Source organism: Clinocottus analis, unplaced genomic scaffold, assembly GCF_023055335.1.
Source record: "Clinocottus analis isolate CAN_PGR_092001 unplaced genomic scaffold, fCliAna1.0.p SCAF_55, whole genome shotgun sequence".
NCBI lineage: Eukaryota > Metazoa > Chordata > Actinopteri > Perciformes > Cottidae > Clinocottus > Clinocottus analis.
Window position 1 is genome coordinate 57,501 of NW_027176213.1, and position 23,383 is coordinate 80,883.

General features: G+C 45.6%; 3 protein-coding genes across 10 annotated transcripts; 1 reads left to right on the forward strand and 2 right to left on the reverse strand.

Annotated features, from left to right (window-relative positions):
- Positions 1–961: 961 nt before the first annotated feature.
- Positions 962–23,292, forward strand: prkn (parkin RBR E3 ubiquitin protein ligase). Of its 8 annotated transcripts, none has more exons than XM_068601823.1 (13): positions 962–1,031; positions 9,197–9,300; positions 10,348–10,463; positions 13,636–13,799; positions 14,303–15,182; positions 18,014–18,123; positions 18,705–18,788; positions 18,908–19,023; positions 20,799–20,935; positions 21,056–21,117; positions 21,312–21,542; positions 21,733–21,850; positions 22,068–23,292. In XM_068601823.1, exons 3-13 carry the CDS (start codon positions 10,457–10,459, stop codon positions 22,169–22,171), a joined length of 2,013 nt encoding a protein of 670 aa, XP_068457924.1. In that variant the 5' UTR covers positions 962–1,031; positions 9,197–9,300; positions 10,348–10,456; the 3' UTR covers positions 22,172–23,292. The 8 variants fall into 8 exon arrangements, with proteins under 8 accessions (XP_068457924.1, XP_068457927.1, XP_068457928.1 ...); XM_068601826.1 differs by having other exon boundaries at positions 10,387–10,463; XM_068601827.1 differs by lacking the exon at positions 10,348–10,463.
- Positions 1,785–3,760, reverse strand: LOC137803418 (potassium voltage-gated channel subfamily G member 3-like). The gene is made up of 2 exons (XM_068601863.1): positions 3,243–3,760; positions 1,785–3,078 (listed from the first exon to the last, which is right to left on the reverse strand). The coding sequence occupies exons 1-2, from the start codon at positions 3,746–3,748 to the stop codon at positions 2,433–2,435; spliced, it is 1,152 nt and encodes a 383-aa protein (XP_068457964.1). The 5' UTR covers positions 3,749–3,760; the 3' UTR covers positions 1,785–2,432.
- LOC137803396 (uncharacterized) lies at positions 7,503–10,315 on the reverse strand. Its single transcript, XM_068601829.1, has 5 exons — positions 10,088–10,315; positions 9,133–9,280; positions 8,664–8,968; positions 8,315–8,543; positions 7,503–8,245 (listed from the first exon to the last, which is right to left on the reverse strand). The coding sequence occupies exons 1-5, from the start codon at positions 10,151–10,153 to the stop codon at positions 8,124–8,126; spliced, it is 870 nt and encodes a 289-aa protein (XP_068457930.1). The 5' UTR covers positions 10,154–10,315; the 3' UTR covers positions 7,503–8,123.
- Positions 23,293–23,383: the final 91 nt, after the last annotated feature.

Consider the following 23,383-nt stretch of genomic DNA (forward strand, 5'->3'; position numbering starts at 1 on the left):
ATCGCCCCCCCTTATGATGCACCTGTGGACCTCCACCCGCAGGGTCAGGCAGTGGGTCGGTGCTTTTGCAGCGGAGACTTTCATTATAGATTCAAAGACTTTATTTTATACAATCATGTAATAGCAACACTTTCACGTTTACAAGTAAGTAGAATTATGCATTATTATTATTATTATAGCTCTCCCACAAATAATTAATTCTACCTGTTATAAAAGAAGTGCTGAATCAGCATTCACACAACTATTTCCAACAATAGAACATAATACAATGATATGAAAGTAATACACAGATATGATCAGACACCACTAAGATCTCAGAGTGTAAGGACAATACTAATATACCTGACACTGATTAATAAAATGATTATTAATAACCCTTTTTGGTCTTTTATGGCACTGGCTGATAAGCCTGTAGTTCATGTTATCATATAAAACAATATTAATGTTCATGTTATCATATAATACAAGATTAATGTTCATGTTATGATGTAATACAATATTAATGTTCATGTTATCATATAATACAAGATTAATGTTCATGTTATCATATAAAACAATATTAATGTTCATGTTATGATGTAATACAATATTAATGTTTATGTTATCATATAAAACAATATTAATGTTCATGTTATCATAGAAAACAATATTAATGTTCATGTTATCATATAAAACATTATTAATGTTCATGTTATCATATAATACAATATTAATGTTCATGTTATGATGTAATACAATATTAATGTTCATTTTATCATATAAAACAGTATTAATGTTCATGTTATCATATAAAACAATATTAATGTTCATGTTATCATACATGAATATGTCTCATCCTTTGAGACAATGAAGTGGTGACTGGTTAAGGTTGAACAGATTCTTGAGTTCAAAAGCTGCCGTATTTCACCACAGAAGAAGAAGTGAGATGATTCACACTTCAACTTCCTCTCTGCTGTTGCCGTGGAAACAGTGGACAGTATCCACAGAATTTACCCTCAAAGGAAAGTTCAAGAATCCATGAAGGCTGACGGGTTAGTAACTAGTCTACTTACGGGTTAGTAACTAGTCTACTTACGGGTTAGTAACTAGTCTACTTACGGGTTAGTAACTAGTCTACTTACGGGTTAGTAACTAGTCTACTTACAGGTTAGTAACTAGTCTACTTACGGGTTAGTAACTAGTCTACTTACGGGTTAGTAACTAGTCTACTTACGGGTTAGTAACTAGTCTACTTACAGGTTAGTAACTAGTCTACTTACGGGTTAGTAACTAGTCTACTTACAGGTTAGTAACTAGTACACAGACGGGTTAGTAACTAGTCTACTTACGGGTTAGTAACTAGTCTACTTACGGGTTAGTAACTAGTCTACTTACGGGTTAGTAACTACTCTACTTACAGGTTAGTAACTATTATACAGACGGGTTAGTAACTAGTCTACTTACGGGTTAGTAACTAGTCTACTTACGGGTTAGTAACTAGTCTACTTACAGGTTAGTAACTAGTCTACTTACGGGTTAGTAACTAGTCTACTTACAGGTTAGTAACTAGTCTACTTACGGGTTAGTAACTAGTCTACTTACAGGTTAGTAACTAGTACACAGACGGGTTAGTAACTAGTCTACTTACGGGTTAGTAAGTAGTCTACTTACGGGTCAGTAACTAGTATACTTACGGGTTAGTAACTAGTACACAGACGGGTTAGTAACTAGTATACAGACGGGTTAGTAACTAGTATACAGACGGGTTAGTAACTAGTCTACTTACGGGTTAGTAACTAGTCTACTTACGGGTTAGTAACTAGTATACAGACAGGTTAGTAACTAGTCTACTTACGGGTTAGTAACTAGTATACAGACGGGTTAGTAACTAGTCTACTTACGGGTTAGTAACTAGTATACAGACGGGTTAGTAACTAGTCTACTTACGGGTTAGTAACTAGTCTACAGATGGGTTAGCAACTAGTCTACTTACGGGTTAGTAACTAGTCTACGTACGGGTTAATAATCAGTCTTCAGATGGGTTAATAACCAGTCTTCAGATGGGTTAGTAACCTAAGTCCTCAGATGGGTTAGTAACCAGTCTTCAGATGGGTTAGTAATCAGTCTACAGATGGCTTCGTAATAAGTCTTCAGATGGGTTAGTAACCAGTTTACAGATGGGTTAGTAACCTGAGTTTACAGATGTGTTAGTAACCAGTCTACAGATGGGTTAGTAATCAGTCTTCAGATGGGTTAGTAATCAGTCTACAGATGGGTTAGTAACCAGTCTACAGATGGGTTAGTAATCAGTCTTCAGATGGGTTAGTAATCAGTCTACAGATGGGTTAGTAACCAGTCTACAGATGGGTTAGTAACCTGAGTCTTCAGATGGGTTAGTAACCAGTCTACAAAGTCTCTGTTAGTACCCTGATGACCTTCGCGTTGCTCTGAGGTCAGTGGATGACCTCGTTGGACAGGCTGTGGCCGCAGCGGGCCGAGCGCACTAGCAGCTCGTGGTAGCACTGGAGGAAGCTGTGGTAGATGAAGGTGATGGGCAGTGCCAGCAGCACGATACCGCTGACCACGCAGACGCCGCCCAGCACGCGGCCGGCCACCGTCACCGGGTACATGTCCCCGTAGCCCACCGTGGTCATGGAGATGATGACCCACCAGCAGGCAGCGGGGATGCTGGCGTAATCCTGGTTCCCGGCCTCAAGGTCCAAGCCGTGCTCCAGCAGCTGGGCCAGCGCGCTAAAGATGGCCATGGCCACGCCGATGAAGACCAGCAGCATCACCATCTCGCGATAGCAGCGCCGCAGCGTCAGGCCGAGCGTCTGCAGGCCCACGAAGTGACGCGCCAGTTTGATCACCCAGAAGATCCGCATGACGCGCAGGACGCGCAGCGTGACGCCGGCCCGCTGAAGCTGGGAGTTCTCTCCGGTCAGGACGGTCACGGTCTCCGAGATGTAATATGGCGTGATGGCCACTAGGTCAATGATGTTCAGAGGACGCCGGACAAACTCCCATTTATCCAGAGACACCAGGAAACGGATGATGCACTCTGCCGTGAACCAACCGATACACACCGCCTCAATGATCCTGCAGGAAGGATGACCAATCAGAGAAAGAGGAGAGAGAGAGAGCCAATCAGAAAGAGAAGAGGACCAATCAAAGAAAGATAGAGAACCAATCAGCGTAACCTGTGCTGATATGTGACGCTCAAGGTTCCTCTATGTTCTCAGCTGGTCTCGGCTTGGTCCTACCTGTGCTGTTCCAGGGTCTCGGGGGTTTTCCAATCCGGTAAGGTGCTTGCACACAGCATCACCATGGAGATGACCACAAACAGCATTGAAACGGAGGCGAGGAGTTGCGCTACGAGTGAGGACGTGGGCTCCTCGAACGTCCTCCTGATCCTCTCCAGCCAGCGGCTCCGGGGCTCTTTGGGGCCCCGCCGGCCCTCCTCCGGGAAGAAGTGGACGAAGCAGTCAGACATGCGGTCATCCAGGCGGCGCTCGCAGCACGGCTGCAGGTCGGCGCTCTCCAGGCCCCAGTACAGCATCTCGTTGTAGAAGGACAGCGCGCACATGTGCGGCACCAGGCGCAGCTTCCCGTGCTGCACGTACAGCATGATGAAGACGAAGGCCTCCGAGTGCCGGTCGAAGAAGAACTCGTTCCTGTCGCGGTCGTAGTCGTCACAGAGCTCCAGCAGCTCGCTCTCCGACACGCAGCCGTACAGCCGGCTCAGCCTCGTGAGAGGGAGGCGCTTCATCAGCTCCACCGGGACGGAGAACCTGCGGCCGCCCACGTTCAGGGTGCAGCGCCTCCGTGCTGCCCGGCTGCCAAGGCTCATGTCCTGGGGCCCCGAGCTGGTCATGAGCTCATCTGCTGGTTAACATCACAGACACAATAACAGACCTCTGGTTGTTTGTAGACCTGTTGTTGTGTGTAGACCTTTGGTTGTTTGTAGACCTCTGGTTGTTTGTAGACCTCTGGTTGTTTGTAGACCTTTGGTTGTTTGTAGACCTCTTGTTGTTTGCAGACCTCTTGTTGTTTGTAGACCTCTTGTTGTTTGCAGACCTCTTGTTGTTTGCAGACCTCTTGTTGTTTGCAGACCTCTTGTTGTTTGTAGACCTCTTGTTGTTTGCAGACCTCTTGTTGTTTGTAGACCTCTTGTTGTTTGCAGACCTCTTGTTTGTAGACCTCTTGTTGTTTGTAGACCTCTTGTTGTCTGCAGACCTCTTGTTGTCTGCAGACCTCTTGTTGTCTGCAGACCTCTTGTTGTCTGCAGACCTCTTGTTGTTTGTAGACCTCTTGTTGTTTGTAGACCTCTTGTTTGCAGACCTCTTGTTTGTAGACCTCTTGTTGTTTGTAGACCTCTTGTTTGTAGACCTCTTGTTGTTTGCAGACCCCTTGTTGTTTGCAGACCTCTTGTTGTTTGTAGACCTCTTGTTGTTTGTAGACCTCTTGTTGTTTGCAGACCTCTTGTTGTTTGCAGACCTCTTGTTGTTTGTAGACCTCTTGTTGTTTGCAGACCTCTTGTTGTTTGCAGACCTCTTGTTGTTTGTAGACCTCTTGTTGTTTGTAGACCTCTTGTTGTTTGCAGACCTCTTGTTGTTTGCAGACCTCTTGTTGTTTGTAGACCTCTTGTTGTTTGCAGACCTCTTGTTGTTTGCAGACCTCTTGTTGTTTGTAGACCTCTTGTTGTTTGCAGACCCCTTGTTGTTTGCAGACCCCTTGTTGTTTGCAGACCTCTTGTTGTTTGTAGACCTCTTGTTGTTTGCAGACCTCTTGTTGTTTGCAGACCTCTTGTTGTTTGCAGACCTCTTGTTTGTAGACCTCTTGTTGTTTGTAGACCTCTTGTTGTTTGCAGACCCCTTGTTGTTTGCAGACCTCTTGTTGTTTGCAGACCTCTTGTGGTTTGTAGACCTCTTGTTGTTTGCAGACCTCTTGTTGTTTGCAGACCTCTTGTTGTTTGCAGACCTCTTGTTGTTTGTAGACCTCTTGTTGTTTGCAGACCCCTTGTTGTTTGCAGACCTCTTGTTGTTTGCAGACCTCTTGTTGTTTGCAGACCCCTTGTTGTTTGTAGACCTCTTGTGGTTTGTAGACCTCTTGTTGTTTGCAGACCTCTTGTTGTTTGCAGACCTCTTGTTGTTTGCAGACCTCTTGTTGTTTGCAGACCCCTTGTTGTTTGTCTTCAAATCTGCTTCCAGACTTCATCTTCCATCAGAAGCTGTCCCATCGACTGAGCTTCTGGTTCTCTTCTTCTTCTTCTCTTCAGAGCTTAAATGAAAAACAAAAGGAGTCTAATCTGTTCTCCTGTCGACTGGACTGGATTGTTATATAATTTATAGTTAAACAACAAACACACAAACAGAAACATTGAACATTTTATAAACTCACCAGATTTCAGCTTTCAGCTCTTCTTCACTAAATAAAACCTCAGAATGAATCACGTCCGTGGGTTTAACTTCTGGTTTGGTTCTTTTCGTTGAATCTGAGACTGAGCAGCAGCAACACATCATCTTCCTCCTCCTCCTCCTCATCGTCCTCCTCCTCCTCCTCCACCTCGTCGTGTCTGAGAGGAGGAGGATCAGTGTGGATTCAAGTGGCAGTAAGTCAGAGCGTCTGAACCCCCACAAACTGACCGACTGAAGGGAGCTGCTCCATTTCAGCAGCTCCTCCTCCTCCTCTTCGTCAGATCTGATGACCTCATCCCAGATATTAACATAAACGTCCCTTCAGCTGACGTTCATGTTCAACTGAACATCAACCGCAGATTGAATCCTGAGTCAAACGTTTGTTAAAAACCAGAGGAGCTTAAAGTGAAGAGGCAGCGCCCCCTGATGGAGGAGTCAGTCACCTGCAGCTGATTTAATGCTGACGCTGCATTTCCTCTCCACGCAGGAGGATGAACACATGAAGGAGCAGATGAACCCATGAAGGAGCAGAGGAACACATGAAGGAACAGAGGAACACATGAAGGAGCAGATGAACACATGATGGAGCAGAGGAACACATGAAGGAACAGAGGAACACATGAAGGAACAAATGAACACATGAAGGAGCAGATGAACACATGATGGAGCAGAGGAACACATGAAGGAGCAGATGAACACATGAAGGAGCAGAGGAACACATGAAGGAACAAATGAACACATGAAGGAGCAGATGAACACATGAAGGAGCAGAGGAACACATGAAGGAGCAGATGAACACATGAAGGAGCAGATGAACACATGAAGGAGCAGAGGAACACATGAAGGAGCAGATGAACACATGAAGGAGCAGAGGAACACATGAAGGAACAAATGAACACATGAAGGAGCAGATGAACACATGAAGGAGCAGAGGAACACATGAAGGAGCAGATGAACACATGAAGGAGCAGAGGAACACATGATGGAGCAGAGGAGGACATGAAGGAGCAGATGAACACATGAAGGAGCAGAGGAGGACATGAAGGAGCAGATGAACACATGAAGGAGCAGAGGAACACATGAAGGAGCAGATGAACACATGATGGAGCAGAGGAGGACATGAAGGAGCAGATGAACACATGAAGGAGCAGAGGAACACATGAAGGAGCAGATGAACACATGAAGGAGCAGAGGAGCACATGAAGGAGCAGATGAACACATGAAGGAGCAGAGGAACACATGAAGGAGCAGATGAACACATGAAGGAGCAGATGAACACATGATGGAGCAGAGGAGGACATGAAGGAGCAGATGAACACATGAAGGAGCAGAGGAGGACATGAAGGAGCAGATGAACACATGAAGGAGCAGAGGAACACATGAAGGAGCAGATGAACACATGAAGGAGCAGAGGAACACATAAAGGAGCAGATGAACACATGAAGGAGCAGAGGAGGACATGAAGGAGCAGATGAACACATGAAGGAGCAGATGAACACATGAAGGAGCTGAGGAGGACATGAAGGTGCAGATGAACACATGAAGGAGCAGAGGAGGACATGAAGGAACAGAGGAACACATGAAGGAGCAGATGAACACATGAAGGAGCAGAGGAACACATGAAGGAGCAGATGAACACATGAAGGAGCAGATGAACACATGAAGGAGCAGAGGAGGACATGAAGGAGCAGATGAACACATGAAGGAGCAGAGGAGGACATGAAGGAGCAGATGAACACATGAACGAGCAGATGAACACATGAAGGAGCAGAGGAGGACATGAAGGAGCAGATGAACACATGAAGGAGCTGGAACATGACGACATTATAAAACACGGAGCGGATCTGTGAAAAACTATTACATTATAAAATATTTATGACTTTGTGATTTTGTTTAGGCAACCAGAGAAGAAGAAGGCCCCACATACACACACACACACACACACACACACACACACACGCACACACACACACACACACACGCACACATACGCACACGCACACACACCTTGTGTACAGAGAGCAAAGCTGATACAGTGATGTCACTCCTGGAGAAGAAGACGGAGAAAACAAAGATGATTCAAATCCAAACTTTATTGGACTGATGTTCATGACACAAAACACAAAGCATCTCTTTGAGGTTGTTTAACGTCTCTTTGAGGTTGTTTAACGTCTCTTTGAGATTGTTTAACGTCTCTTTGAGTTGCTTTGAGGTTTTTTGTTGTCTCTTTGAGGAGTTTCAAGTCTCTTTGAGGTCTTTAAATGTCTCTTTGAAGAGTTTAGAGTATCTGAGGTTGTTTAGAGTCTCTTAGTGGTCATTTAGAGTCTCTGAAGTTGTTTTGAGTCTCTTTGTGGTTGTTTCGAGTCTCTGAGGTTGTTTTTGGGTCTTTCTGTGGTCGTTTAGGGTCCCTGAGGTTGTTTTAAGTGTCTTTGTGGTCGCAGTGAATCTCTGAGGTTGTTTTGAGTGTCTTTGTGGTCATTTAGTGTCTCTTAGTGGTTATTTTGAGTATTTTTGTGTTTACTTTTAGTCTCTTGGTGGTTATTTTGTGTGTCTTTGTGGTTGTTTTGTGTCTCTTTCTGGTCATTGTGTGGTAGGTTACTGAGTGACCGAACTTAACAAAGGTTAAATTAATTAATTAAATATCGTCAGCCCAACGCTCATCGGCTCGGCAGCTTGGGATGCTGTCTGACTTGTTTGGGTTAGGTAGGCGGAGCTGTCAGCTGTCCATCAGAGGAATCGCACGTCTGGATTGGCTCTCCGGGAACGGAATCGGATCTCAGACAGTTTGGAGTTGATGCCGGAGCCAATAACTCCTCTCTTGGCAAGAGGAAACCGAGCCAAGATGGCATCTGAGACACAAAGAGAAGGTGGTGAGAGGAAGAACAGGTGAAGTGGACGTTCTGGCGACGTTCACCTACTGAAGATGGCGTTGATCTTGTGCGGGTCGAGAGCGCTGCGTTGCGAATGGGAGGCCGGCCGCCGGCTCCGCCCCCCTCGCAGGTTACTGTTCATCAGGGTGTTCATATCAAACACGCCCAACAGCAACATCCGCGCCATCGCTGTAGGAGACGGCGCCTGATTGGCTGCCTGCCAAGAGCGGACATCGCAGAGAACACCAGAGCCGGGATACACCTCCACCTGGCTCACCTGAGAGACAGATAACGAGTGGTTAGCCGAGCGCTAACAGGCAAGTGTAAAACCACATCACATTGAATCTGTTCTGTTTTAATCCAGATCAGTTCCCAGGCAAAGCGTCAGCGTGCTCACTTGTCCGTCAGCGTGCCCAGCGATGCACTGGCTCTCGGAGCAGCTCCTCCTCAGCTCCTCCATGTCGGTCTGGCTGCAGAGCGGCGCCTCCTCTCCCATGTGGTCTGGCAGCTCCTCGTCCTCCGAGCCCAGAGGGCCCCAGGGCCCCGACGCGTCCTCCTGCAGCTGCTGGACGGCCTGCGGGCTGAACCCGCCCTCCAGACTGGTGGCCGCGTGGCGCTGATGGGAGTACGGGGCGTACCTGTCGCTGGAGGCCGAGTGGTGACCCAGCGTCTGCCACATGGTGGACAGGAGTCCGGGGACCTCTGGGACCACAGAGAATGAAACACATCAACTTTGTTGAAGCAGAAGTGACAGGAAGTGAAACTAAAGTTCAGTGATTCAACTCATTCTCTAACTTCCTGTCAGAACCCGAGTGGTCTCTGATTGGTCTCCCCTGAACAGGTAGACCAGGTAACAGTGGACTCACCGTAGACCAGCGTGTTCTTCAGTCTCTGGTTCTCAGCCGACAGATCCGCCTTCTCTTTCTCCAGCTCTCCAACGCGGGAACGCAGGAAGTAAAGCTCAGCAACCTGGGACGGCGTCAGGACTGACTCAGCTGACTCCACCTTCACCACCTGCAGGGGAGGGGCCACAGGTTGGTGTTAGGGGGAGGGGCCACAGGTTGGTGTTAGGGGGAGGGGCCACAGATTGGTGTTAGGGGGAGGGGCCACAGGTTGGTGTTAGGGGGAGGGGCCACAGGTTGGTGTTAGGGGAGGGGCCACAGGTTGGTGTTAGGGGGAGGGGCCACAGGTTGGTGTTAGGGGGAGGGGCCACAGGTTGGTGTTAGGGGGAGGGGCCACAAGTTGGTGTTCGGGGGAGGGGCCACAAGTTGGTGATAGGGGGAGGGGCCACAAGTTGGTGATAGGGGGAGGGGCCACAAGTTGGTGTTTGTTCTCCAATGGCATGGGACGGTGAGGATGTTGGGTCTCAGTGGTTTGCAGAGGAGCAGAGGAACCCTTTAGGAGTCCTACATAGTTTAGGTTTAGTGTTTAATGTATGTGACACATGAATACACATATATACACACGCATGTGTATATATATATATATATATATATATATATATATATATATATATATATATATATATGTATATATATATACACATTATATATATTTAAATATATATAAATATTATAAATATTATTATATACATATTATAATATGTATATATATACATATATATAATATATATATATATATATATATATATATATATATATATATATATATATATATATATATATAGACACACACACACACACACACACACACACATGTACACATATATATACATATATGTGTACATGTGTGTGTATATGTACAATGTATATGTACACCTCTCGGGTGGTATGGACGGGTCCTCTGCCCGCTAAGACTCACCGTGGGCCCGGTGGTTCCGCCGCTGTGAGTCCGCTGCAGGACGCTGCAGTCCGAACGCTCCTCCATCCGGGTCCTCGGTCCGGAAGCAGCACGTTAACGTAGAATAACAAGGTGATGTTCCGGTACCGACGGTCCGGTATTCTGCCTCCAGCCGCTCACAAAGATACACAAAGAAAAACCAAAAACAAGTTTATTAAAATTCATAGATATAATGCACTTCCTGCCAATCATGACATCATTTCCGGGTAACCGCTCTGTAGTTTTATTACAGGTCTGTAACGTGTATGTGCGGGTTGTAGGACTACAATACCCAGAGTGCACCACGGCCGGCAGACTCATAAACATGAACGGAGATTGAAGGACGAAGTGATGATAGGTGAGCCCTGCTCGGTTCTACCGGGTTCTACTGGCGTCTAGTGTGCTCGGTTCTACCGGGTCCTACTGGCGTCTAGTGTGCTCGGTTCTACCGGGTCCTACTGGCGTCTAGTGCGCTCGGTTCTACCGGGTCCTACTGGCGTCTAGTGTGCTCGGTTCTACCGGGTCCTACTGGCGTCTAGTGCGCTCGGTTCTACCGGGTTCTACTGGCGTCTAGTGCGCTCGGTTCTACCGGGTCCTACTGGCGTCTAGTGCGCTCGGTTCTACCGGGTCCTACTGGCGTCTAGTGCGCTCGGTTCTACCGGGTTCTACTGGCGTCTAGTGCGCTCGGTTCTACCGGGTCCTACTGGCGTCTAGTGTGCTCGGTTCTACCGGGTTCTACTGGCGTCTAGTGCGCTCGGTTCTACCGGGTTCTACTGGCTTCTAGTGCGCTCGGTTCTACCGGGTTCTACTGGCTTTTAGTGTGTTCGGTTCTACCGGGTTCTACTGGCTTCTAGTGCGCTCGGTTCTACCGGGTTCTACTGGCTTTTAGTGTGTTCGGTTCTACCGGGTTCTACTGGCATCTAGTGTGGTTCTACTGAGTTTTATCTTCTGCTTAGTACTGGTTCTACTTCTAGTGTACTTCTACTGTCAGTAGTATTATCAGCTCCCTGTAGTAAATATATCAGCAGTAAAAAAGAAGTACAATAGTAAAAGTACACAAGTATTGTCGGCGTCATGCAGTAGAAGTATACTAGTATTATTATTATAATGTAGTAGAAGTATACTAGTATTATTATTATTAGGGCCCGAGCCGCTGACAACGTCAGAGCGGAGGACCTATTGAGTTTCAAATGTTTATTATTATTATTATTATTATTATTATTATTATTATTATTATTATTATTATTATTATTATTCTCATTATTTGACATCATTGCATGGACAAATCAGGGGCTTGGGATATACGTAAATTCTTCAAAATTTGCACACCTCTCTAAATTGGCGAAAATAGCAATCTGATTGGGGTGTCAGAAAAAAGTTGAAAAAATTAGCTCCATAGCGCCCCCTTTGGATGTAAAAGTTATCAATTTTTGCCACCTATGTCCGATTGACTTGAAATTTGGCACACATGTCCAGGTGGACCTGTACTACAAAAAATACAAAAGGACCCTTAAGCTCCGCCTACTTAGATTTTCGGCCATTTTGAATTTTGTGAAAGTCTTTTTTTCCAACCTCTTCTAAACGCCTGGTCCGATTCTTAAGAAACCTTTTGAGGATCATTGTTGGCTCAATGTGATCAAACTAGGTCACACATTCTCTTGATATCTCATTGCGTTTATAAGATATGAACCAATTAACCTCTTAGGGGCGTGGCTCAATACGTAAATACCCATAACTTCCAATTCACTTGGCCAATCCTCACAAACTTTATATTATATGTCAAGATCGTGTCCCTAAACCTACCCAAATATTTTCAGAATATTTTAACACTAGGGGGCGCTATAGTGAATCGCTCAATTTTGGCATTTTCCTTGTTTCCAGGCGTCGTACTTTAACGAACTCCTCCTAGAGATTACATCCGATTGATTTCATCTTCGGCGAATATGATGTTGACACCCGTGCAAATAAAAGTTATCAAAGGATTTTAAAAATATCGAACTATGTGTGCGCAGAGCAGCGCCAAAGAAACGCCATTTTCCATGAAAATGGAAGTTGTTATAACTCGCCCCTACATTATGCAATCGTCTCCATATTTCTTATAAGTCATGACCTCCTGACCCTGAAGACATCCACATGGTAATTTTTAATCCTAGTCATAGCGCCACCTAGAGGCAGCAGGAAATGACATGTTTTCTACTTGTATACCCTACTCCTCACAGATTAGTTAGATCCCTCTCAAAATGTGGCAGATGAGAGTTAAGACATTCATGATGCATCAACTTGAAAAATTGTATGGATCCGTTGAACGGCGTCGAGTGGCAGCATCACGGAAGTGCAATCCTTCGCCATGACCGAATAAACCCATGTAACTGGACTCCACATCATCAGATCCTTTCCAGATTCCACATGAGCCTCCAGGCCTGAAGACGTGTGCAGTCTCATGTTTAATGGTAGTCATAGCGCCACCTCGTGGTAACAGGAAGTAAAATGTTCTATACTTTGGCTTGCTTCTCTTAGTAGGTCAATCCGATCGACATCAAATTACTTCTACACAAACATAGGACTTTCATGAGGACATCCCCCAAAGCTTTTGATGTTTCGTGAAACGCCGTTGCCGTGGCGACCAATCCTTCGCCATCAACAACGAAGGTGCTTTTGAGGCACTAAGCATGCTCGAATCGTAACTAAACTTGGCACACAGATTTACAGGCAAAGATGTAGTTGCCTGATGTGATTTGAATGCTTCAAAATGGCACTACGGCTCTATAGCGCCCACTACAAATTTTTATTTAAGCAGCCCCAGCGCTACGGTTGACCTACATGTGTGAAACTTGGTACGCATATGTATCACATCTAGACTTAAAATAAAGTCTCTTGGGACCATGCTCTAAAACGTACAGGAAGTCAGATAACGCCCCCTAAAAAAAAACACTTTTTTTTTACAACACTTGACTTGTGAAAGCCCTCAACAGCTTTAGCAACCTGTGACCGATTGACCTGAAATTTGGCACACACGTGTGGGTGGCTCTTCTCTACAAAACACAGATTGGAAACCCTTAAGCTCCGCCTACTTAGATTTTCCGCCATTTTGAATTTTGTAAAAAACTATTTTTTCCCCAAATCTTCCTAAATGCTGTGTTTGATTCTCACAAAATTCCCTGTGGATCATTACTGATCATTACTGGTTCAATGTCATCAAACGTATCAAAAGCTTGTTTATACGGCGACCCGCATGCGTCCCCGACGTGCTGCAGCCAGCGAGGGCCCGCTCACAGCTGCTCACAGCTATAGTTATTATTATTATTATTATTATTATTATTATTATTATTATTATTATTATTATTATTATTATTATTATTATGTAGTAGAAGTACACTATTATTATTATCATTATGTAGTAGAAGTACACTAACGCTCCCTGTACACAGTGTTGGTTAGGTTTCGAGTAGTACACTAGTATTATTCTGATCATGCAGTAGAAGTACACTCGTAGTATTCTAGTAGTACTAGTAGTATTATTGTCATCACAGTGTTGGTGAGGTTCAACATGAGGCCGGCGGTCCCTGTGGAGTTGCATGAGGAGGCTCGAGTGGAGGCGCTGCAGCAGCTGGTGGGGCAACAGCACGGAGTCCAGCCCCACCTCCTCAGGGTTCTGTTCGCTGGGAGAGAGCTGAGCAGCACCTCCTCCCTCAGGGTGAGTACTGCGCCTTCTCTCTCAGGGTGAGTACTGCACCTCCTCTCAGGGTGAGTACTGCGCCTCCTCTCAGGGTGAGTACTGCACCTCCTCTCAGGGTGAGTACTGCACCTCCTCTCAGGGTGAGTACTGCACCTCCTCTCAGGGTGAGTACTGCACCTCCTGTCAGGGTGAGTACTGCACCTCCTCCCTCAGGGTGAGTACTGCACCTCCTGTCAGGGTGAGTACTACACCTCCTCCCCCTGAGAGGAGGTGCAGTACTCACCCTCTCAGGGTGAGTACTGTACCTTGTTCCTCAGGGTGAGTACTGCACCTCCTGTCTCAGGGTGAGTACTGCACCTCCTCTCTTCACCTCCTCTTCTCCTCTCTGCACCTCCTCCCTGTGTGTTTGTTCCTCCTGTTTGTTGATATATAAAATGTACTTTTGAACATTTGGGTCCACCTTCTGATCCTGTTCTCCTCTCTCCACCTCCTCCTCTCCTCTCCCCACCTCCTCCTCCCAGGCTTGTGACTTTCCTGATCAGAGTACGGTCCATGTGCTCTTCTCTCCATTGGGTTCCTCCCGGGCCCTGCTCCTCCTACAGGAGGACCTTCATGGAGGGGAGGGGCTCACCAGGCTGGACCTCTGCTCCTCCCGCCTCCCCTGCACCTCCTCTGGCCTGGCAGGGATCCTGGAGTGGGAAGGAGCGGGAGGAGGAGGAGGAGCAGCAGGAGGAGGAGGAAGAGCAGCAGCAGGAACAGCAGAAGGAGGAGCAGCAGCAGCAGGAGGAGGAGCAGAAGGAGGAGTAGCAACAGCAGCTGGAGGAGGAGCAGCAGGAGTAGGAGAAGGAGGAGAAGCAGGAGGAGTAGCAGCAGGAGGAGCAGCAGCAGAAGGAGGAGGAGCAGCAGCAGGAGGAGCAACAGGAGGAGGAGAAGGAGCAGAAGGAGGAGCAGGAGGACGAGAAGGAGGAGCACAAGGAGGAGCAGCAGGAGGAGGAGGAGCAGCAGGAGGAGCAGCAGCGAGAGAAGGAGGAGCAGCGAGAGAAGGAGGAGCAGGAGGAGCAGCAGCAGCAGCCGGAGAAGGAGAAGGAGGAGCAGTGAGAGAAGGAGGACCAGGAGGAGGAGAAGGAGGAGCAGGAGGAGCAGCAGCAGCAGGAGGAGGAGAAGGAGGAGCAGTGAGAGAAGGAGGACCAGGAGGAGGAGAAGGAGGAGCAGCAGCAGCAGGAGAAGGAGAAGGAGGAGCAGTGAGAGAAGGAGGACCAAGAGGAGGAGAAGGAGGAGCAGGAGGAGCAGCAGCAGCAGGAGGAGGAGAAGGAGGAGCAGTGAGAGAAGGAGGAGCAGGAGGAGGAGGAGCAGCAGGAGGAGAGGCAGCAAGAGAGGAGGTGCAGGCTGCAGGTCTGAAAAGTGAGTTAAGGAGGCCACAGTGTCTCCTGTCGTATTACTAGTAGTACATGAGTATTTAAATACTAGTAGTACAAGAGTATTTAAATACTAGTAGTACAAGAGTATTTAAATACTAGTAGTACAAGAGTATTTAAATACTAGTAGTACAAAAGTACTTAAATACTAGTAGTACATAAGTATTTAAATATTAGTAATACAGGAGTATTGAAATACTAGTAGTACAGAAGTATTTAAAAACTAGTAGTACGAGTATTTAAATAATAAATCAACTCAAAACACATCTTTCCTGACTTCAGCTTGAATAAGGGAGGTAGCAGATCTTTAATAACTCTTAAATGTTTCTTACTGATACACTTTAATAACTCTTAAATGTTTCTTACTGATACACTTTAATAACTCTTAAATGTTTCTTACTGATACACTTTAATAACTCTTAAATGTTTCTTACTGATACACTTTAATAACTCTTAAATGTTTCTTACTGATACACTTTAATAACTCTTAAATGTTTCTTACTGATACACTTTAATAACTCTTAAATGTTTCTTACTGATACACTTTAATAACTCCTAAATGTTTCTTACTGATACACTTTAATAACTCTTAAATGTTTCTTACTGATACACTTTAATAACTCTTAAATGTTTCTTACTGATACACTTTAATAACTCTTAAATGTTTCTTACTGATACACTTTAATAACTCTTAAATGTTTCTTACTGATACACTTTAATAACTCTTAAATGTTTCTTACTGATACACTTTAATAACTCTTAAAGGTTTCTTACTGATACACTTTAATAACTCCTAAATGTTTCTTACTGATACACTTTAATAACTCTTAAATGTCTCTTACTGATACACTTTAATAACTCTTAAATGTCTCTTACTGATACACTTTAATAACTCTTAAATGTCTCTTACTGATACACTTTAATAACTCTTAAATGTCTCTTACTGATACACTTTAATAACTCTTAAATGTCTCTTACTGATACACTTTAATAACTCTTAAATGTCTCTTACTGATACACTTTAATAACTCTTAAATGTCTCTTACTGATACACTTTAATAACTCTTAAATGTTTCTTACTGATACACTTTAATAACTCTTAAATGTCTCTTACTGATACACTTTAATAACTCTTAAATGTTTCTTACTGATACACTTTAATAACTCTTGAATGTCTCTTACTGATACACTTTAATAACTCTTAAATGTTTCTTACTGAAAGCTCTTTGTAGTTTGACTTAATGAATTGTTTTCTTGGTTGTTGTTGTGAGTTTGTTCTCATTGTGAGTCTTTTTGGATAAAAGCCTCAGCTAAATGAAATGTAATGTATTGTAATCAGGGTAAAGTTAAAATAATAAGGGTAAAGTTGAAATAATCGTTTCTGGGAAAAGAATCATGAAGACATGAGAAGTTTTATGAAACGTTTATTTACAGGAAATATGAACATCAATTTAAAAAAAACAGCGTTTTAAAACTCTCCATTTATCCTCGTCATGGTCATGGTCCTCGTCATGGTCATGGTCCTCGTCATGGTCCTCGTCATGGTCCTCGTTATGGTCATGTCCTCGTCATGGTCGTGGTCCTCGTCATGGTCCTCGTCATGGTCCTCGTTATGGTCATGTCCTCGTCATGGTCGTGGTCCTCGTCATGGTCCTCGTCATGGTCCTCGTTATGGTCATGTCCTCGTCATGGTCGTGGTCCTCGTCATGGTCCTCGTCATGGTCCTCGTTATGGTCATGTCCTCGTCATGGTCGTGGTCCTCGTCATAGTCCTCCTCATGGTCCTCGTCATGGTCCTCGTCATGGTCAAGGTCCTCATCATGGTCCTCATCATGGTCATGGTCCTCGTCATGGTCATGGTCCTCGTCATGGTCCCCGTCAAGGTCATGGTCCTCGTCATGGTCATGGTCATGGTCATCATCATAGTCCTCGTCATGGTCATGGTCCTCGTCATGGTCATGGTCATGGTCCTCGTCATGGTCATGGTCCTCGTCGTGGTCATGTCCTCGGCATGGTCATGGTCCTCGTCATGGTCATGGTCCTCATCATGGTCCTCGTCATGGTCATGTCCTCGTCATGGTCATGGTCATGGTCCTTGTCATGGTCATGTCCTCGTCATGGTCATGGTCCTCGTCATGGTCCTCGTCATGGTCATGGTCCTCGTCATGGTCATGTCCTCGTCATGGTCATGGTCATGTCCTCGTCATGGTCATGTCCTCGTCATGGTCATGGTCCTCGTCATGGTCCTCGTCATGGTCATGTCCTCGTCATGGTCATGTCCTCGTCATGGTCATGGTCCCCGTCATGGTCCTCGTCATGGTCATGTCCTCGTCATGGTCATGTCCTCGCCATGGTCATGGTCCTCATCATGGTCCTCGTCATGGTCATGGTCATGTCCTCGTCATGGTCATGGTCCTCGTCATGGTCATGTCCTTGTCATGGTCATGTCCTCGTCATGGTCATGGTCCTCGTCATGGTCCTCGTCATGGTCATGTCCTCGTCATGGTCATGGTCCCCGTCATGGTCCTCGTCATGGTCATGTCCTCGTCATGGTCATGTCCTCGCCATGGTCATGGTCCTCATCATGGTCCTCGTCATGGTCATGGTCATGTCCTCGTCATGGTCATGGTCCTCGTCATGGTCATGTCCTCGTCATGGTCCTCGTCATGGTCATGGTCCTCATCATGGTCCTCGTCATGGTCATGGTCATGTCCTCGTCATGGTCATGTCCTCGTCATGGTCATGTAGTGTGTCAGTACTCCTGGGTTAGCCTCTTATGAATTAGTAGTACTCTGACTGTGTATACCTGTATGTACAGGTACCTGCAGTACTTTCTTTGTGTACTGTAAGAGCTGTCGCTCGGTCCAACCCGGAAAGATGAGAGTTTGTTGCAGAAGCTGCAGACAGACGACGCTGACACTCAGCAGGGTGAGTCACACAAGACATATTATGGTATGTATGACACTCAGCAGGGTGAGTCACACAAGACATATTATGGTATGTATGACACTCAGCAGGGTGAGTCACACAAGACATATTATGGTATGTATGACACTCAGCAGGGTGAGTCACACAAGACATATTATGGTATGTATGACACTCAGCAGGGTGAGTCACACAAGACATATTATGGTATGTATGACACTCAGCAGGGTGAGTCACACAAGACATATTATGGTATGTATGACACTCAGCAGGGTGAGTCACACAAGACATATTATGGTATGTATGACACTCAGCAGGGTGAGTCACACAAGACATATTATGGTATGTATGACACTCAGCAGGGTGAGTCACACAAGACATATTATGGTATGTATGACACTCAGCAGGGTGAGTCACACAAGACATCAATAATATAACAATGTGTCTTCATCCAGAGAGACAGATACATACATATTAAACTATGATATGTATTTATGTATGTCTTCAATCAGAGACTGAATACTTAAGAATGATGAGGATCAGGTGATGATGATGAAGGTGCTGATGAAGGTGTCCTCTCTCAGGGTCCGTCCTGCTGGGACGATGTCCTCCTCCCAGGTCGTATCCATGGCTTGTGTCAATCAGAGAGTTGTCACAGCAATGAAGCGGTAAAGACCGTCAGCGTTCAGTGTGTTAAAGTAACGTCAATTAAGTCAATGGCAATCTGGGAGATGTAGTGTTTACATTGTGTGTGTGTGTGTGTGTGTGTGTGTGTGTGTGTGTGTAGGAGTTCTACATGAAGTGTGCATCCCATCCAACCTCAGAGGATGACCTCTCTGTGGCTCTGGACCTCATCATGACCAACAGCCGACACGTTCCCTGTATCGCCTGCTGCGACATCAGGTAACAAACACACACACCGTGTGCACTGTAACACACTGTGCACTGTGTGCACTGTAACACACTGTGTGCACTCTAACACACTGTGTGCACTGTAACACACTGTGTGCACTGTAACACACACTGTGTGCACTGTAACACACTGTGTGCACTGTAACACACTGTGTGCACTGTAACACACACTGTAACACACTGTACACTGTAACATACTGTAACACACTGTGTGCACTGTAACACACACTGTAACACACTGTACACTGTAACATACTGTAACACACTGTGTGCACTCTAACACACTGTGTGCACTGTAACACCCCTTGTAACACACTGTACACTGTAACATACTGTAACACACTGTGTCCACTGTAACACACTGTGTGCACTCTAACACACTGTGTGCACTGTAACACACACTGTACACTGTAACATACTGTAACACACTGTGTGCACTGTAACACACACTGTGTGCACTCTAACACACTGTGTGCACTGTAACACACACTGTAACACACACTGTACACTGTAACATACTGTAACACACTGTGTGCACTGTAACACACACTGTACACTGTAACATACTGTAACACACTGTGTGCACTGTAACATACTGTAACACACTGTGTGCACTGTAACACACACTGTAACACACACTGTACACTGTAACATACTGTAACACACTGTGTGCACTGTAACACACACTGTAACACACTGTACACTGTAACATACTGTAACACACTGTGTGCACTGTAACACACACTGTAACACACTGTACACTGTAACATACTGTAACACACTGTGTGCACTGTAACACACACTGTAACACACTGTACACTGTAACATACTGTAACACACTGTACACTGTAACATACTGTAACACACTGTGTGCACTGTAACACACACTGTAACACACTGTACACTGTAACATACTGTAACACACTGTAACAGTGAAACAGTGTCTGCTCCGGTGAAGTGAGGTCTCGACTTCTCTCTTTCTGCTTTGGCGTGATTTTAATCTGAAGTTGCTTTCGCGCTGGTTGTGGAGTCGGTGGATTGTACACAGACGCCCTTATATGGAGCTGGCGGGCGTTCCTGTATGCAAATCCTGGTGCTCGAGAAGTCCTCATTCAGGGAGCGCAGCTGAGAAGCTTCGGCTGTGTAAAAACCCATTTTCAGGCGTTCATGAGTCAGGTGATCTTTTCTGACTTTGGTCTTTAGAAATCCATAAAAAAAACATTCCAGAAGACACTTCAGAAAATGTTTGAAAATGTGGCCAAATGTGTTTCTGAATTAATTTTTTTATTTTATTTTCTCTACGTGGTCCTGGTCTTCCAGTGTTCAGAGCGTCATGTGATCTCTCTACAGGGACGTGGTCCTGGTCTTCCAGTGTTCAGAGCGTCATGTGATCTCTCTACAGGGACGTGGTCCTGGTCTTCCAGTGTTCAGAGCGTCATGTGATCTCTCTACAGGGACGTGGTCCTGGTCTTCCAGTGTTCAGAGCGTCATGTGATCTCTCTACAGGGACGTGGTCCTGGTCTTCCAGTGTTCAGAGCGTCATGTGATCTCTCTACAGGGACGTGGTCCTGGTCTTCCAGTGTTCAGAGCGTCATGTGATCTCTCTACAGGGACGTGGTCCTGGTCTTCCAGTGTTCAGAGCGTCATGTGATCTCTCTACAGGGACGTGGTCCTGGTCTTCCAGTGTTCAGAGCGTCATGTGATCTCTCTACAGGGACGTGGTCCTGGTCTTCCAGTGTTCAGAGCGTCATGTGATCTCTCTACAGGGACGTGGTCCTGGTCTTCCAGTGTTCAGAGCGTCATGTGATCTGTCTGGACTGTTTCCATCGTTATTGTCAGACTCGTCTCAGTGAGAGACAGTTTGTTTCTCATCCTGTGATTGGCTACTCACTGCCGTGTGCCGGTGAGACTCTACTGTGTCATCAATACAATATGTCATAATAAGCTGTGATGTCATAATGATGTCATAATAAGCTGTGATGTCATAATGATGTCATAATAAGCTGTGATGTTTGTGTTCCAGCCGGCTGCGTTGACTCTCTCATTAAAGAGTTGCATCATTTCAGGATTTTGGGAGACGTTCAGGTGAGTGTTTGTCTCTCCTCTTCCTCCTCCACCAGTGTAACCAGTAAGCATAGTTACCAGTAACAATGGTTACAATGGTCACACTGGTATCTGTGCCGCTTGTTTCCTTTGAGGGGGAAATGGATTGAAGAGTGAACTTCCACTCTGAGTTCAGAATGTTCCATCTGAAACCCATGATGCAACTTGTTTCTCAGTATGGGCGGTATCAGCAGTACGGGGCGGAGGAGTGCCTGCTGATGAACGGAGGACTGATGTGTCCGTCACCCGGCTGTGGGGCGGGGCTTATCCCACCTGACGGTACCAGCAGGGTGCAGTGTGACAGACAGCTCGGCTGTGGCTTCGTCTTCTGCAAATACTGCAGAGAACCATACCATGAGGGAGCGTGTCTCCCTGAACAGGCCCCGCCCACAGCTGAAACTTCTCAAGTGAGCTGACCAATCAGATAAGACTATATCAACTTGTATTGTCTCCATCAGAAACTTGGTTCTGGATACTGTCCTGTAGCGCGAAGACAAAGTTATAACATAATGTAGGACGTGGACGATTTCTACGTCCTACATAACATTATGTTATAACCTCCTACATCATGTTCTAACCTCCATGTCCTACGTGCAGGGCTTCTTGGTGGAGCAGGAGGCGTCTCTCAGAGGGAGGTGGGATCGAGCCTCCTTGCTTCTTGTGCAGAAGTCGACTAAACGCTGTCCTCAGTGTTCAGTTCCTGTTGAGAGAGACGGTAACAGTTTATACCTTTAATATGTTACCTTAATCCTTCTCTTCCTTCAATAAAAACTCTTCTCACAGATAACAACAGTATAAATGTAGAGAACAGTTTAGTTAGAACATCTACTGAACTGAAGAACATCTGTTATTAAAGACAGGTTCTACGTTCTGATAGGGAAGTGGTGTCTCAGTCTGTATGAAGTTTCACACCGTGTTGTCTCCCCTTGCAGGCGGCTGCATGCACATGTGGTGTCCTCTGTGCCAAGCCGAGTGGTGCTGGCTCTGTGGCGTCTCCTGGAACAGAGACTGTATGGGAAACCACTGGTTTGGATAGAACAGACTGTGTGGAGAACCACTGGTTCAGATAGAACAGACTGTGTGGAGAACCACTGGTGTGAATTATCATATCAGAAATATACTATCAGACTCGGAAGGTTTAAGATGAAAATGTTCATTCTCTGTCTGTCTAATGAAAAATATCTGTTAAAATATGTGTGTTTCAGATTGTTTCTTGGGGGCAGAGGTTAAAAGTGTATTTCTGTAAAACAGCATGATGGGATCTTTTCTTCCATATGGAATTGTAACGAGCTCCCGTTACCCGGGGAGTTTCTCCTCAGCACAGTGACGCCAGCGCCCAAGTTCTGGGTTCATAACCGATTTTATTTGTTCCGACCCTAACGGACCGTCGGCCCCTCGGTCTCTCCCGAGCGTCTCACCTACTCCTGCTTATGTTGGGACAATGAGTCCAATCAGGCCTCTTCCAGGACCGTACCACGAGCCAATCACAACCACACCCTCTGCAGCTGAGCTCAACCACGCCCCCTCCACCACACAGACAGTCAATTCCCAAGCTAACAGGTGCTAAAGGCGGGAGCTAACCGCAACCTTTATATTATGCTTTTTTCCCATGTTTCTAATTTCAACTGACACTATGGGATACTCGTGAACATCCCCATGCACACATCTAATCTTACCCACAATGCCCCATGCCGAACCAGGCTCTGGTGGATCATAGACTGTGGACAGCCCACGTACACCCCAACACACAAACACACCCCTCTGCAGCTAAGCTCAACCCGCCCCAGGAATACTAATGCTTCATGTTTTTAACCAATCACCCTCAGAACTACTCATGCGATCAATTAAGACAACAACAGGATGCACAGTTGTACATCTGAAATCAGGTGTGTGTTTCACACAGCGTTTAGTTGTCTGATATATTAAACAGGTCAGTGAACGCCTCTCCTGTGAATCATTTGTGAAGATTATCTTCTAACCTGGAAGAATCATAAACGACTGTTTGACACACAGACTGGTTTCTGTAATAATCCAAAATACTACGGAGGAGTCTCATTGGCTGTTTGTGGAGGGAACCCGTGACCATGAGTCTCTGGAGTGTAAATATGAAGCCGTCCAGCAGGTGGCGCTCCTGCTCCTGTCATCCCAATGGGGAACTGTTGGTTTTATGTATTAAAAGTTTTTAAAACAGTTTTGTTGGTTTCATTTATTCTTCCTGTTTCATGAAAAAGGTCTGTTTTGATCAACT